The 16,124-nt window shown below is 40.7% G+C and overlaps 2 protein-coding genes across 7 annotated transcripts in view; one reads left to right on the forward strand and one right to left on the reverse strand.

Moving 5' to 3' along the window:
• Positions 1 to 8,527: 8,527 nt before the first annotated feature.
• Positions 8,528 to 10,404, reverse strand: LOC126490545 (uncharacterized). The gene is made up of 2 exons (XM_050125529.1): positions 9,273 to 10,404; positions 8,528 to 9,190 (listed from the first exon to the last, which is right to left on the reverse strand). The coding sequence occupies exons 1-2, from the start codon at positions 9,339 to 9,341 to the stop codon at positions 8,528 to 8,530; spliced, it is 732 nt and encodes a 243-aa protein (XP_049981486.1). The 5' UTR covers positions 9,342 to 10,404.
• Positions 9,004 to 16,124, forward strand: part of LOC126490543 (zinc finger protein 883-like) — a 31,308-nt gene continuing 24,187 nt past the window's right edge. For 3 of the 6 annotated variants that reach the window (XM_050125521.1, XM_050125523.1, XM_050125525.1), the window contains exon 1: positions 9,004 to 9,152. The gene's annotated coding sequence lies outside the window, so the exon portion shown is untranslated. Of the gene's footprint in view, positions 9,164 to 16,124 lie in introns of all 6 variants that reach the window. The other 3 variants (XM_050125522.1, XM_050125524.1, XM_050125526.1) reach the window with 1 other exon arrangement.

Consider the following 16,124-nt stretch of genomic DNA (forward strand, 5'->3'; position numbering starts at 1 on the left):
CTCAAAAACAACAGCAACAAAAAGTCCAGGGCAAGATGGTTTTAGCACAGAATTCTAACAGACTTACAGAGTTAAATGCAAATACTACTCAAATTACTCCACAAAATAGAAACACAAGAAACAATGCTAAATTCTTTTTATGAGGTCACAGTTACCTTCATTCCCAAGCCACATAAATACTCAACAAAGAAAATTACCAATTTCCCTATGAACATAGGTCCAAAAATATTCAATAAAATACTACAAACCAAATTCATGAACACATCAAAAAGATCATCTACCATGATCAGGTAGGCTTCATCCCAGTTGTAAGGATGAGTCAAGATATAAAAATCAATAAATTTAATCCACCATATAAAAAAACTGAAAGTAAAAGCATCATTTTATTAGGTGCAGAGTATGTCTTTGATAGACATATTTGATAGACACTCCTTCATGATAAAAATGTTATGGAGAGAGTTGGGTGATGGTAGCACACACCTTTAACTCCAGCACTCAGGAGGCAGAGGCAGGCAGAGCTCTATGAGTTGGAGGCCAGCCTGGTCTACAGAATGAGTTCTAGGGCAGGCTCCAAAGCTACACATAAAAACCCTGTCTTGAAAAACAAACGAACAATCAAAGTTCTGGAGAGATTAGGGATACAAGGGACTGATCTAATAAAGGTAATTTACAGCAACCTACCAAATTAAATGGAGAGAAGCTCAAAGAAATTCCACTAAAACCAGGAAAAAGATTATTGAGGAATATTTGTTTAAATATGCAAATTAATGTGTTGCATTTGTTTAACTATGTGAAGATGTGTGACTGTTTTACCTTGCCTGCCTAAGGCATCTGATTCATCTAATCAAAAGCTGAACAGCTGATAGTGAGATGGGAGGTATATGCAGGACTTTTGGACAGAGAGAGTAAGTAGGAGGAAGAATTTAGTCCCATGGAAGAAAGGAAAAGAGACAACATGAAGACACCAGGGTCCAGACAGCCAAACATGGAGGAAACAGGAAAGTAGGACATACGGAATGAAAGAAAGGTAAAAAGCCCTGACACAAAATGTACATTAATAGAAACAGGTTAAGTTAAAAGAGCTAGTGGACAAGCCTAAGGTAAGAGCAAACATTCATAATTAATAATAAGTCTCCATATCTGTATTTGGGAGCTAGTTGGTGACACAAAGAAAATTCTAACTACACAATACAAGGTTGTCCATTCTCTCCATATCTATTAAATATGATATGCAAAGTTTTAGGTAGAGAAATGTGAAAACTGAAGGGGGTTAAGGGGATGCAAATTGTAAAGGAATAAGTCCAAGTGTCTTTATTTTTAGATGATATGATCATATATATAAGTGACCTAAAAAGTCCGCAGAGGAAATCTAAGCTAATAAACACTTACAATGAGGAGACTGAATACAAGATTAACCCAAGAAAAATTAGTAGCAAATGGACTGAGAAATAAATCAGGGAAACAGGAAACAATCCCTTTCATAATAGCTTTAAATATATAAAATATGGATGAGTCTAAACAAGCTAATAAAAAAGTTTTATGACAAAATCTTCAAGTCTTTGAAGAAAGAAACTGAAGAAGATATAAGAAGATGGAAACATCTCCATGTACATTTAACAGTAGAATTAGCATAGTAAGAATGGCCATCCTACAAAAAGCCATCGGCGGAGTCAATGAAGTCCCCATAAAAATAACAACACAGTTCTTTGCAGACCTTGAAAAGTCAATCTCTCAACCCAGGATAACTAAAATGATCCTGAAAAATAAAAGAATTCATGCTGGAGGAATTACAATCCCTGATTTCAAGTTATACTATAGAGCAACAGCAATAAAGAGAACATGGTATCGACATGAAACCAGACATCAATGCAATTTAATTGATGACCCAAACATAAATTCACACATCTACAGACTCCTGATTTTTGATAAATCATAAATACACACTGAAAAAAAAAAAAACATCTTCAACAAATGGTGCAGGTCAAACTGGATATCTGATTGTAGAAGAAGGCAAACAGATCCATATTTATCACCCTGCACAAAATTCAAGTACAAGTGGATCAAAGACCTTAACATAAGACCAGATGCATTGAACCTGATGTAATAGCAATTGGGAAATAGCCTTAAACCCATTGGCACAGGAGATGACATTCTGAATAGAACACTGATAGTACAGTCCCTAAGATCAGCAATTAATAAATTTAATGAATGGAATCTCACCAAGCAGTGATAGTGTACATGTGGAGAGGGTGCCTGAACTGGCCTTACCCTATAATCAGATTAATGACTATCTTAAATGTCATCATAGAACCTTCATCCAGCAACTGATGGAAGCAGATGCAGAGCTCCCAAAGTCCAGTAGAAAAGAGGCAAGTTTGGGCCTATGCTGCTTCCCTCGCTATCTTTTCTCATTTTGCATTCCAATCCCAGTTCCCACTCCTTCCCCTCCTCCCACTTCCTCCAACTTCCCCCCAACTCCTCAGAGAGGGTATGGCTTCCCGTGGGGAATTCAACAAAGTCTAGCACATTGCTTTGAGGCAGGACCAAGGCCCTCTTCATTATATCTAGGCTGAGCAAGGTATCCCTCCAAAGAGAATGGATTCCAAAAAGTCAGTACAAGCACTAGGGATAAATCCTGGTGCTATTTCCAGTGGCCCCACAGTCTGCCCCAGCCATAAAACTGTTACCCGCATTAAGAGGGCCTAGTTTGGTCCTATGCTAGTTCCCTCGCTGTCCTGCCAGAGTCAGTGAGCTCCCATTAGCTCAGGAAAGCTGTTTCAATGGGCATCCCCATCATGGTCTTAATTCCTTTGCTCATATGATTGCTCTTTCCTCTCTTCAACTGGACTTTGGGAGCTCAGCCAAGTGTTCTGCTGTGGATCTCTGCATCTACTTCCATCAGCTGCTGGATGAAGGTTCTATGATGACATTTAAGATATAAGGCAAGGCCAGTTCAGGCACCCTCTCCACAATTACTTAGGGTCTTAGCTGGGGGCATCTTTCTGGATTCCTGGGAATTTCTCTAGTGCCAGGTCTCTTACTAGCCCCATAATGGCCCCTTCAATCAAGACATCTCTTTCCTTGCTCTCCCTCTCTGTCTTTCCCCCATCTTGAGCATTCCACTCTCTCAAGTTCTCCTCCCCCTTTCTTCCTCCTCCCCTTCTGCCCTTCCTTCTCTCCCCACCCCTATGCTTCCAATTTTCTCAGAAAATCTTGTCTATTTCCCCTTCCCATGGAGATCCATGTATGTTTCTCTTAGGGTTCTGCTTGTTACCTAGCTTCGCTTGGATCGTGGACTACAGGCTCTTTTATCTTTTGCTTTACATCTAATATCCACTTATAAATGAGGACTTACCATACTCGTCTTTCTGGCTCTGAAATACTTCCCTCAGGATGATTTTATCTAGTTCCATCCATTTACATGCAATTTTCAAGATGTTATTGTTTTTTTACTGCTGAGTAGTACTCTATTGTATAAATGTACCACATTTTTTATTCTTTCTTTGGTTGAGGGGCACCTAGGTTGTTTCCAGTTCTTGGCTATTATTAATAATGCTGCTATGAATATAGTTGAACAAATGCCCTTATAGTATAATTGAGCCCCCCCCAATGCCCAAGGAGTGATATTTCTGGGTCTTGAAGTAGGTTGGTTCCTAATTTTCTGAGAAACTGCTGTACTGGTTTCCAAAGTGGCTATACAAGTTTGCAATCCCACCAGCAATGAAGGGGTATTCCCCTTACTCTGCATCCTCTCCAGCATAAGCTATCATTGGTGTTTTTAATCTTAGCCATTCTGACAGGTGTAAGATGGTATCTCAGAGTTCTTTTGATTTGCATTTCTGTGATGCCTAAGGATGTTGAACATTTCCTTAAGCGTGTTTTGACCATTTGAGATTCTTCTGTTGAGAATTCTGTGTTTAGATCTGTACCCCATTTTAAAATTGTATTATTTGGTATTTTGATGTCTAGTTTCTTGAGTTCTTATATATTTTGGAGATCACTCCTCTATCTGATGTGAGGTTGGTGAAGATCTTTTCCCATTCAGTGGGCTGCTTTTTTGTCTTATTGAATGTGTCCTTTGCTCTATAAAAACTTCTCAGTTTCAGAAGGTCCCATTTATTTATTGCTACTCTCATTGTCTGGTGCTATATTTAGAAAGTGGCTTCCTGTGCCCATGCATTCAAAGGTACATGAGTGAGATTGGTCTGTTCGTTCTTTCTTTCTTTCTTTCTTTCTTTCTTTCTTTCTTTCTTTCTTCCTTCCTTCCTTCCTTCCTTCCTTCCTTCCTTTCTTTCTTTCTTTCTTTCTTGAGTCTTTGTGCGTTTTCAGTGTCAGGGTAACTGTAGCCTCATAAAAAGTTTGGCAGTGTTCCTTCTCTTTTTAATATGTGGAACACTTTGAGTATAGGTATTCACTCTTCTTTGAAGTTCTCATAGAATTCTGCACTGAACCCATCCAGCCATGGACTTTTTTTGGTTAGGAGGCTTTTGATGACTGCTTCTATTTCCATATGGGTTATAGGTCCCTTTAAATTGTTTACCTGGTCTTCATTTAACTTTTGTATGTGGTACCTATCCAGAAAATTGTCCATTTCTTTCATATTTTTCAATTTTGTGGAATACAGAATTTTGTGGTATGACCTAATGATTCTCTGGACTTCCTTAGTGTATATTGTTATTTCCCAATTTTCATTTCTGATTTTGTTAATTTGGATGTTCTCTGATTTTTGATTAGTTTGGATAAGGATTTGTCTATCTCATTGATTTTCTCAAAGAACCAGCTCTTTGTTTTATTGATTCTTTGTATTTTTTTGTTTCTATTTTATGATTTCAGTCCTCAATTTTATTATTTCCTGTCTTCTACTTCTCCTGGAGAGTTTGCTTCTTTTTGTTCTAGAAGTTTCAGGTGTGTTGTTAAGTCGCTACTGTGAGATTTCTCCACTTTCTTTATGTAGTTACTCAGTGCTATGAACTTTTCTCTTGGCACTGCTTTCATAGTGTCCCATAGGTTTGGGTATGTTGTGCCTTCATTTTTGTTGAATTCTAGGAAGTCTTTAATTTCTTTATTTCTTCCTTGACCCAGGGGTGATTCTAATGAACACTGTTCAATGTGCATGAGTTTGTAGGTTTTCTGCAATTAGTGTTGTTATTAAATTCTAACTTTAAACTGCGGTGATCAGATAAGATACAGAAGGTAATTCCTATTTTTTTTTATTTGTTGAGGTTTGCTTTGTTACTGAGTATGAGATCAATTTTAGAGAAGGTTCCATGACGTGCTGAGAAGAAGATACATTATTCTGTGTTTGGGTGGAATGTTCTATAGATTCCTGTTAAGTTCACTTGAGTCATGACATCTGTTAGTTCTGTTATTTCTCTGTTAAGTTTCTGTTTGGTTGACCTGTCCATTGTGGAGAGTGGGGTGTTGAAATCTGCTTTTAGTGTGTGGGGTTTGATGTGCAATATAAGCTTTAGTAATGTTTCTTTTATATATGTGGGTGCTCTTGTATTTGGGTCATAGATGTTCAGGATTGAGACTTCATCTTGATGGATTGTTCCTGAGATGAGTATAAAGTGTCCTTCTCCATCTCTTCTGATTTTAGTTTGAAGTCTATTCTTCTGATTTTAGTTTGAAGTCTATTTTGTTAGATATTAAGATGACTACACCTGTTTGTTTGTTAGAGCTTTTTGATTGGAAAAACTTTTCCCACCCTTTACTCTGAGGTAATGTCTGTCTTTGAGGTTGAGGTGAGTTTCTTGTATACAGAAGGATGTTAGCCTGTGTCTCTTTTTTTTCTTATTAATTTATTAAAAATTTCCACCTCCTCCCCTCCTCCCATTTCCTTCCCACTCCCCCCACTCCTCCTCCCCCTCCCTCTACAGTCCTAAGAGCAGCCAGGGTTTCCTGCCCCGTGGGAAGTCCAAGGTCCTCCCCCCTCCATCCAGGTCTAGGAAGGTGAGCATCCAAACAGACTAGGCTCCCACAAAGCCAGTACATGCAGTAGGATCAAAACCCAATGCCATTGTCCTTGGCTTCTCAGTCAGCCCTCATTGTCAGCCACATTCAGAGAGTCCAATTTGATCACATGCTCTATCAGTCCCAGTCCAGCTGGCCTTGGTGAGCTCCCATTAGATCAGTCCCACTGTCTCAGTGGGTGTACACACCCCTTGCGGTCCTGACTTCCTTGCTCATGTTCTCCCTCCTTCTGCTCATTTGGACCTTGGGAGCTGGGTCAAGTCAGTGCTCCAATGTGGGTCTCTGTCTCTATCTCTATCCATCGCCAGATGAAGGTTCTATGGTGATATGCAAGATATTCATCAGTGTGGCTATGGGATAAGGCCAGTTCAAGTACCCTCCCCTCTGCTGCCCACGGAACTAGTTGGGGAAATCCCCTTGGACACCTGGAACCCCTCTAGAGCCAAGACTCTAGCCAACCCTAAAATGGCTCCCTTGGTTAGGATAACTTCTTTTCTGCTCCCATATCTACCCTTCCTCCATCTCAATTATCCCATTCCCCCAAGCTCTCCCCCAATCCTCCCCTTCTCCCTTCTCTCTCCCTATCTTCCCTTCCCCCAATCCACCCCCACCCCCCTGCTCCCAACTTTTGCCCGGTAATCTTGTCAACTTCCAATATCAAGGAGGATAACTATATGTTTTTTTTTTTTGGGTTCACCTTATTTAGCTTCTCTAGGATCACGAACTATAGGCTCAATGTCCTTTGTTTATGGCTAGAATCTGCTTATGAGTGAGTACATACCATATTCCTCTTTTTGGGTCTGGGTTATCTCACTCAGTAAAGTGTTTTCTATTTCCATCCATTTGCATGCAAAGTTCAAGATGTCATTGTTTCTTACCGCTGAGTAGAACTCTAAAGTATGTATGTGCCACACCTTCTTTATCCATTCTTCTATTGAGGGGAACCTAGGTTGTTTCCAGGTTCTGCCTATTACAAATAGTGCTGCTATGAACATAGTTGAACAAATGCTTTTGTAGTATGATTGGGCATCTCTTGGGTATATTCCCAAGAGTGGAATTGCTGGATCCTGAGGTAGGTTGACTCCCAGTTTCCTGAGAAATCACCACACTGATTTCCAAAGTGGTTGCACAAGTTTGCATTCCCACCAACAATGGATGAGTATTCCCCTTACTCCACAACCTCTCCAGCAAAGGCTATCATTGGTGTTTTTGATTTTAGCCATTCTGACAGGTGTAAGATGGTATCTCAAAGTTGTTTTGATTTGCATTTCCCTGATCATTAAGGAGGTTGAGCATGACCTTAAGTGTCTTTTGGCCATTTGGACTTATGTTGAGAATTCTCTGTTCAGTTCAGTGCCCCATTTTTTAATTGGGTTAATTAGAGTTTTAATGTCTAGTTTCTTGAGTTCTTTATATATTTTGGAGATCAGACCTTTGTCTGATGCGGGGTTGGTGAAGATCTTCTCCCATTCAGTAGGTTGCCTTTTTGTCTTAATGACAGTGTCCTTTGCATTACAGAAGCTTCTCAGTTTCAGGAGGTCCCATTAATTCATTGTTGCTCTTATTGTCTATGCTACTGGGGTTATATGTAGGAATTGGTCTCCTGTGTCCATGTGTTGCAGACTACTTCCCACTTTCTCTTTTATCAGGTGCAGCGTGGTCAGTGGTCAGATTGATATTGAGGTCTTAAATCCATTTGGACTTGAGCCCACTGCAACAGGAAGCTTCTCTGGCAAGGCTGAGAGCAGCATCAATATATGGGTATAAACATTTAGAAGGTGACTTAGTTAGGGTTCTATTGCTGTGAAGAAACACATCACTATAGCAATTCTTATAAAGGAAAACATTTAATTGGGGCTGACTTACAGTTCGGAGATTCAGTCCATGCCAGACATGGTGCTGGAGTAGCTGAGGGTTCTACATCCCAGGCAGCTGGAAAAAAACTGCTTCACTGGACCTGGTTTGAGTTTCTGAAACCTCAAAGCCCACCCTCTAGGATAGTACTTCCTACAAGGCCACACCCACTCCAACAAGGCTCCACTCCCTAATAGTGCCATTTTTATTCAAACCACCACATAAAGACAAATTAACAACAGGGCTATTTAGCAAAATCATAATAGTAGGAACCCCTAGAGCCTATAGGGTGTCTTAATTTTTCTCAGTCTGACCAGAGGATAAACAAGGCAGACCTCCTTTCCAGGCCTTCCTCTCATGTCCCTTTCCTCTCATTTCAGCTTTCTAGTCTGCCTAGATTAGGACTCTAGAAACACAGGCAGTCACTAGAAGAGTATTGTGACAGGAGAGACTGGAAGACGCTACACCGGCATTAACATATAAAAGAAACCAGTTGGCAGAAAAAGACTTCCTTACTGGGTTTTACATAACAAATAGAGTATGCTCAAAAGAAGACCTCACATACTTACGGGAGGAGGCACTTTGCGTTTTTGAAATAAATGGACTTTACTTCTAACCACGTGTTCCTCGTCTAGTGCTGTGACTGGAGACACAAGTACCTGGATACTTAAATGAGTACACGGGGACTGAAACTCAGCCTCTAAGAAGAGCAACTCCTGGCGGCCTGAGCGCTCTGACAGGTCCTGTGTCCAGGCATCCTTTCTTGGCCTGCCCTTCGCCTAAACAAGGCTCGTGAGCCTGGTTCTGCCGTTAGGTCAGCTGAGACTCTAAAGACTGTGATTTCCCTGCCCGAAGGGGCGTAAACTCGGTCTCCGGGTAAACTGAGGCACCTGCAGCCTGAGACTGGGGTCGAAAGCGGAAGTGACATTAGCCGCCCTCCGCGGTCTCTTACGCCCAGGTCTGGGTCCGCGGAGTTATTTTTCCGTCTCAGTGGCGTCAACCTGGGTGAGACCCTGGTGATGCCAAGGAAAAAAAAAAAAAAAAAAAGACGTCTTCCGAACCGCCTGAGCAGGAGCCCGAATCGCTCCTCCGGCCTGGAGCCGGAAGCGGAAGCGCTGTCGGTGTTGCCTTCCATCTCTTCCGGCGCGAGCTTCGAGAGATGGAGTTCCGTTGCTCCGCAAAGGTGGTGCCCCGTAGGCGGCCAGGGAGAGGCGGGCTTGGCCCTCGGCGGCGGCGCTTCCTCGGCCTCTGCGGACCCGCGTATCTCCGCCGCCCGGCCGGTTCCGTCCTGAGTCCTCAGGAACTGGCGGGTCCGGCGCCTTCTGGTGAGTGCGAGGTGAGAGATGTTGAGAGCGTTGGCACCCTGTATATTTACAGACAAATGTATCTTCAGAAACACGGCGTCCTCTTCGCACGCCCCTTATTTGTCTCCAACGCTCACTTACATTTGGGTAAGAAGCCGCTTTCTTAGTTGTCTGTGTGTACTGAAAGCAGCAAAAACAGTATTCAGTCATTCGGTCCACCTGAACTTCTCAGGCCCTGCCCACAGGAGTCAAAGGGTGGAGACTGTTGAAGTACTGGGATTGGTTTGTTTCTGAAGAAAAAAAAAATGTGTGTGTGTGTGTGTGTGTGTTTGTGTGTCAGTGAGTGAGCTGTGTTGATGCAAAACAACAACAACAACACCCAAAAAAATCCTCTCACCTCAAAGGTAGTAAGAGCTGATTCTAAATCAAATAATGACCATGTCCCGAGAACATTTGTTGCCCCAAATAACATGTTCTAATGTAGAAGTGGTTCCACGATTTGTTTTTCTTTTTCATTTATTTTTTTCTGCCAGTCAGGATACACAGCAAGAGTGACACTGTAATCACAAAGTAGATCAGGTTGTCCCGGAACAGAGTTTGGCTTGTCTTCTTCTGAGTGCTAGGATTAAAAGCATAGGCGACTGCACCTGGCAATGTGAACTTTTTGTAGTTCTAGACCAAAAGTCATAAATCAAGGCAATTTGAAAACGTTGGTGGAAACACCAGGTAAAAGATGGGTTATAGCCAGGCCATAATAGGTTGTTACCCTTTGGACTGGTGGAAGCTAGTGTTCTGCTAAGAATACAGACCAAAGGTTGTACCTGACATTTGAAATGATGTTACATCAGATACAGAGGTAGCATTAGATGGATTTTAAGGAGACTAAACGTAGTCCCAGATGACTTTTGCTCTAGATCTGCAGCACTCATTGAGTTCTAATTAGCTTTATAGAATCTTTGATATAAATGTGGCCTTTTTTTAAACTTCAGATTTCATCTGTTTCAAAGGAAATAGTTTGAAAATTGCAGGCTTGGTAATTGAACTTTAAGTGTCTGGTAATGCATCATAAAATAAGGAAATTAGGGACGGAGGAGATGGGTCAGTGGTTAAAGGCTCTTGCTGCTCTTAGGGAGGACCCAGGCTCTATTGCCAGCACCAATATGGAAGCTCACAACTGTCAATAACTCCAGACATAGGTGATCTAACCCCCTCTTCTGACCTCTTTGGGTACCAGGCACATTCATAGTACACAGACATACATGAAACCAAAACACATAAAACACATGAATCTAAAAAATAATAAAGATATTAAAATGTCATTAACGTGTGGTCTTTATGGAAAAAGATTCTCCATATTGTTCAAAAATATGCTTTTGGTTGTTCTTGGTTCTAAGACACCATCAAAGGTAGTTTTGTCTCCCTAAGATATATTTTATTATTTATTTATATGCTTTTGTCTGTGTGCTTATATGTGCACGTGAGTGTGAGTACCTAAAGAAGCCAGAAGAGGGTCCCTTGGAACTGGAGTTAGTTAGTTGTAAGCCTGCTCCTTTGAAAGAGCCATCTCTCTCGTTCCCTTTGGAGGTTTATAGTATTGAAAGTGATTATATCCTTAAGGCTCTCTGTGTTTAGAGCAATGGTTATAGTTATTCTGTTGTGTTGTTTTGAAACACTCCCTCATTCTTTAGGAAAGTTGTGTACTGTGATATTATGTTTCTTTATTTTGTAGTGCAAGGGTTTGAATTCATAGCCTTGTACATGTGAGGCAACCCCTGTACCACCGATGTACATCCCTCTGGACACATTTAAATGTTTTGTTCATTTCTTGTATACATGAGTAGTTGGTTATGGCAAAGCAACACAATCCAGCCTATAGCCATTCTTAGAGAGCTTGTAACAATCGGAAAAGCTTAATATTAACCAAGGAAATAAATATGTAACTGCAAATTGATGAGGACTCATAAGGGGCAATGTTTTTCCTGTCTTTGTATGCAAATAGGCCAAATGAATAAAAGGATGACTATTTAAGTCAAAATACTAGATGTTGGAGTTAGTCATACTGAGAGGGAAGGGAGTGGAAGACAGTGATCCCACCACCTTACTCCCAAAATATTAGTAGGTATTGGGCCTGTCTATTTTAGTGTGTCATCTGAGTCTCCTTGGAGAGGGTTGTTATTGTTAGACCAGGATTGGTGGAGGGAACATGAAAATAAAAGAAAGAGGAGACCAACTTCAATAGAAGCACATTGCTATTGTCCTTTAATACAGAAATAGAGACTGTAGTCAAGGTGCAGGGGACTTGGGGTTTTGGAGGGCAGAGAAAAGATGGAAATTTTATCTGTGTGCTGTTCTTTGTAGTCTCAGAGCCAAGACATGCCTGCAGATTTTTTTTTCATATGTTGTCATGTTTCTCTTGGCTCCTGACTGCAGATGTTCTTATCAGTGTTGGCTGTCTTTTCAAATATGTTTTCTTGTTAGTATGCAGAGTTCAGTTTCTCAGGCCCCCTGAAACCCTTTACTTTAGGTCATGAACGCTTTAGTGTATTGTTATGCTGTGTTCCTGAAGAAGGTGGGTCTCACTGAGCTCTTGCTTGCAATGATAATGCTTGATGACAGATCTGTTAGGTAGCTTGGAAAGTGTGTATTATTTCCCTTTGGAGGTGGAAGCAAACTCCAGCTGAGAGCCTGTTGAAATAAGCATAGAACATGTTGGGAGAGCACTGCACAATTGATTGGAGTCCAGTAATTGCTAGGTGTTGAATGGATGGAATCAGTAATTTCTTCAAGAGTATTGCTTCTGGGGGGCTAGGTGGTGGTACCACCAAGTTAAAGCTATAGGAAGCCATTAATAGATTCCCTTTATGTTTGGATTTTAGCAAACAAAGCTGGCCAAAGATGGAGAAATAATAAGAGATAATCACCCTCCTAGAATGGTTTCTCGTATAAAATTTAACCCTGGAGTCCCTATTTTAGCATATTTTCTGCCATTTTACCAAGCCAGGGAGTGAGAATGTCTTTGATTTTATTTTATGTCCAATATGGAATGTTTTTCTATAATGCAGGCTATGACTGTGGGAAATCTAAGCAAGGATAGAGTTCAAGTAAAATATGTCTGTTGTTTTCTTCCATGTTTATTCATTTGCTTGAGACTTTTGGGGTATATTTAATTTTAGTGGTCTCACCAGGCATGCTATAATCTGAAAACAAGATTGACTGAACTCATACATTTTTTGTTAAGTGGTGTATTTTAGCAAGAGTTAAAATTTAAACACATCCCCGTTCCCTTAGTTTAAAACAACAAAGTAACCTGAGTCAAGTGGCAATGTATAAGACCTGACACATAAAAGTACCATGCTAAAACTCACTAGCTTTAAATTATTATCAAATGAAGAACTTGAAATTGAGAACAGTGTTGTTCTTCTTGGTGTTGATTGTGTCTTTCTAGATTGGGAGCTTAAGCTTAAGTGTTTAGGTGTTTAGGTAAATACCAAGGAGAAAGGAAAGAATTGTTGGTACCTAAAGACCTAGAGATACAAGTAATTTTATTTATTTTATTATTTATTTATTACTTAGTAACTGATTTTATTTGCTAGTTTTTTCTTTATACATAGGAATTATGCATTTTGGTGTATGATGTATTTTAGAACCATTTTGTTCACTATATAATGACCAGATGAGGGTAATTAGCTTACGTACAACTTCAGACATTTTTGTGTTAGGGACATTGAAAACCCTTTCCATATTAGCTGTCTTTTTTGGAAGTATTTTATTTTTTTTATGTGAGTGTTTTGCCTGTAGTTGTACCATTTATATGCAGGTGCCCAAGTCAGAAGAGTAGTTGTGAGCCCACATATGAATTCTGAGACCTAAACCTCAGTATAGAATGAATAATAAAAACCCAGAGACAGATATTGGGGTTCAGCCTGAAGATCAGAAAAGCAAAACAATTAGCCACTGGCTCTTAATCTCTTCCTCACTCTGAAATGGACGATGCTGTCTCCATGAATCTTCAAACTGAGCCTGAGCATGAGATCTGTCTCCTCCTGTTTCATATTCCTCTCTAGTGCTGTGATTAAAGGTGTGTTCCACCACCGCCTGTGCTATATAGTTGACTAGTGTGGCTGCCTTGCATTCTGATCTTCAGGCAAGCTTTATTTATTAAAAAACAAATACGATGCCACTATATATTCCTATTTTCCTCTAAAATAAAAAGAAAGCTATAGTTAATGTGGGAAAAATTATATACAATAAGTACAATATATATATATAATATACAGACAGTAAATATATCAACAATGTCTAGTCCATTTGCATTTGACAAATTTAGAGAAAATACTCCATATCTATCCTATTTTGCTGAGTCAAAAGTCTTGTACCTAATTTGCTTTCTATCATAACTTGTGTAACCATCTAAAACTGTCTTTTGATATCTCTCAACCTTACACACTTTACATCTCTTTAGTGAGTTTCTTTTCTGCATCTGGTAAACATGGAAAACTTTCACTATAACTATCTAGTCTTCAACTACCTCAGAGACCTGGGAAGGAAATGATATTAACTGAGTAAGCAGGAAGTACAAGCAATCAACTTCCAAAAAATGTGAGAAATGACAGAAACAACTGGTTTCCTGGACAGTCATCCGGAGTTCTTCTGTAATGTTGGGGTATCCATCCTCAGTCTAAAGGCCTCGAATATTAGGTGGACTTTTCTATGAACCAGGATTTTTGAAGGACTGTCCCACCTTGAAAAATAGTGATAGAAGAGGAATCCCAGATCAAAGGCACAGAAAATATATTCAACAAAATCATAGAAGAAAACTTCCCCAACCTAAAGAAAGATATTCCTATAAATGTACAAGAAGCTTACAAAACACCAAATAGACTGGACCAAAAAAAAAGTCCATTTGCCGTATAATAATCAAAACACTAAACATGCAGAATAAAGAATATGGAGAACCACAAAGGCCAAGTAATATAATAACAGACCTTTCAAAATTATATCCAACTTCTCAATGGAAACTCTGAAAGCTAGAAGGTCCTGGACAGATGTTATGCAAACACTAAGATACCATGGATGCCAGCCCAGACTACTATACCCAGCAAAGCTTTTAATCATCATAGACGGAGAAAACAAGATATTTCATGACAAAACAAGATTTAAATAATACCTATCAACAAATCCAGCCTTACAGAAAGTACTAGAAGGAAAACTCCACCCAAGGCTATTGTACAAAATATTTGCACAGGGTGGGGATATTTAATATTTCCTGTGGGAGAATCTTCCATTGATCTCCCTTAGCCAACTGAGAATTATTATAAGTAGGCACTTGTGAAGGCATTTTTTTCTCTGTCTTTTTCTTGTAAAGGTATAGTGAAGAAACAGTCTTTAAAACCAGTAGCTAAAAGATAAAATCAATAACTATTACTTTTAGGTAATAGAGAAAGCAAAGGAATTCCAGACTATAGAGAACCCATGGTCTGAATCACCTTAAGAACTCTTTGATTTGCTACCATTCTCCATTTTCCAGGTTTCTTCTTGACAAGTATAGGAGAATTCCAAGGACTGGTTGATTCTTCAGTATGCGGAGCATTTAGCTGCTCCCGTATCAGCTGTTCTGAAGCCTATAGTTTCTCTGCTGTTAAAGGCCTTGTACAACCCATACAGATTTGTCTGTCAACCATTTTAAAGATAGGGTTGTGTGGTTCTTGGACTTGGCCATGGCTGGATGGTAATCGGCGGCTCTACACCACACACAACCAGTCCCAGAAATGGCACAGAAATGGCATCAAGAAACCCCGGTCACAAAGATACGAATCTCTCAAGGGGGTTGACCCCAAGTTCCTGAGGAACATGTGCTTTGCCAAGAAGCACAACAAGAAAGGCCTGAAGAAGATGCAGGCAAATAATGCAAAGGCCCTGAGTGCACGTGCGGAGGCCATCAAGGCCCTGGTGAAGCCCCAGGTGGTGAAGCCCAAGGTGCCAAAGGGCCCCACCCGCAAACTCACCCTTCTGGTTTTAATTGCTCACCCCAAGCTTGGGAAGAGGATTAGAAGCTACATGGCTAGGGGTCGTAGGCTCCAAAAAACAAAGCCCAAGGTTCAAGCCAAGGCAGAGGCCTCAGCTGCAGCTCAGGCTCCCAAAGGTGCCCAGGCCCCTGTGAAGGCCCCATAAAAAAGGTCGCAGTCTGCCAATGTGAAGACAGATGGACTGGTGTGAACACCTACACAGTATTTGCAGATGTTCAGGACCTTATGCTGTTTTTACAAATAAACTTGAGGCAAGTTCTGCTTAAAAAAAAAAAAAAGAAGAAAGATAGGGTTGTTGGTGCCTTTGAAAGATAGTAGCTGTTGTACCCTGTTCTTGTACAACCTGAATGGGCAGTGACTGTTTTTTAGCATATCTTGTAATATTTTCCCCAGACATATACATTAATTTATGGTTTGTTTGTAAGATTTAGGGAATGTTAATGAGGGTATTCTATTGATATAACATTGATATAACAAATTATAGTAGCATAATCTCCTCCTCCAAGAAGTTGATCTTGCTATATTTCCATACCTTTAGCTGTTGTTCTTTTTAAAAAATGCTGCAAGATCCCAGTGGCAGTAGGCAGCAGAAATGCTGTAGGTCCCAAATGGTGGTGGCGGGCCATGTAGTGGCAGGCAGCAGGCTCTGGGAGCAGCCAGTCCCAGGCAGAGATGGCTGCTGGTCTCAGAGCAGTGGTGGCTGGCCATGTGGCAGCAGGCAGTGGGCCCCAGGCAGAGATGGCTGCTGGTCCTAGGCAGGGAGACACATGGCGGGCAGGCAGAAGACAGAAACATGGATAGACATGACATGCAGGGTGAGGTTGAATGTTTATTTAGGGGGTTATGGAGGAGGAAGGGTGAAGGGGGGGACAGAGAGAGAGGGAGGGAGGGAGGGAGAGAGAGAGAGAGAGAGAGAGAGAGAGAGAGAGAGAGAGAGAGAGAGAGAGAGAGAGGGGAGAGGGGAGAG

The sequence above is a fragment of the Alexandromys fortis genome, unplaced genomic scaffold (genome assembly GCF_014885135.2).
Source record: "Alexandromys fortis isolate MF-2015 unplaced genomic scaffold, M_Fortis_MF-2015_v1.1 scaffold_242, whole genome shotgun sequence".
NCBI lineage: Eukaryota > Metazoa > Chordata > Mammalia > Rodentia > Cricetidae > Alexandromys > Alexandromys fortis.

Excerpts from the sequence above, each read along its gene's own strand:
- LOC126490545 (XM_050125529.1), bottom strand. The coding sequence starts at position 9,341 with ATGACTGAATACTGTTTTTGCTGCTTTCAGTACACACAGACAACTAAG. Across the intron at positions 9,191-9,272 it reads AAGCGGCTTCTTACCCAAAT|GGTGCCAACGCTCTCAACAT; the intron begins GTAAGTGAGCGT and ends GTAAATATACAG.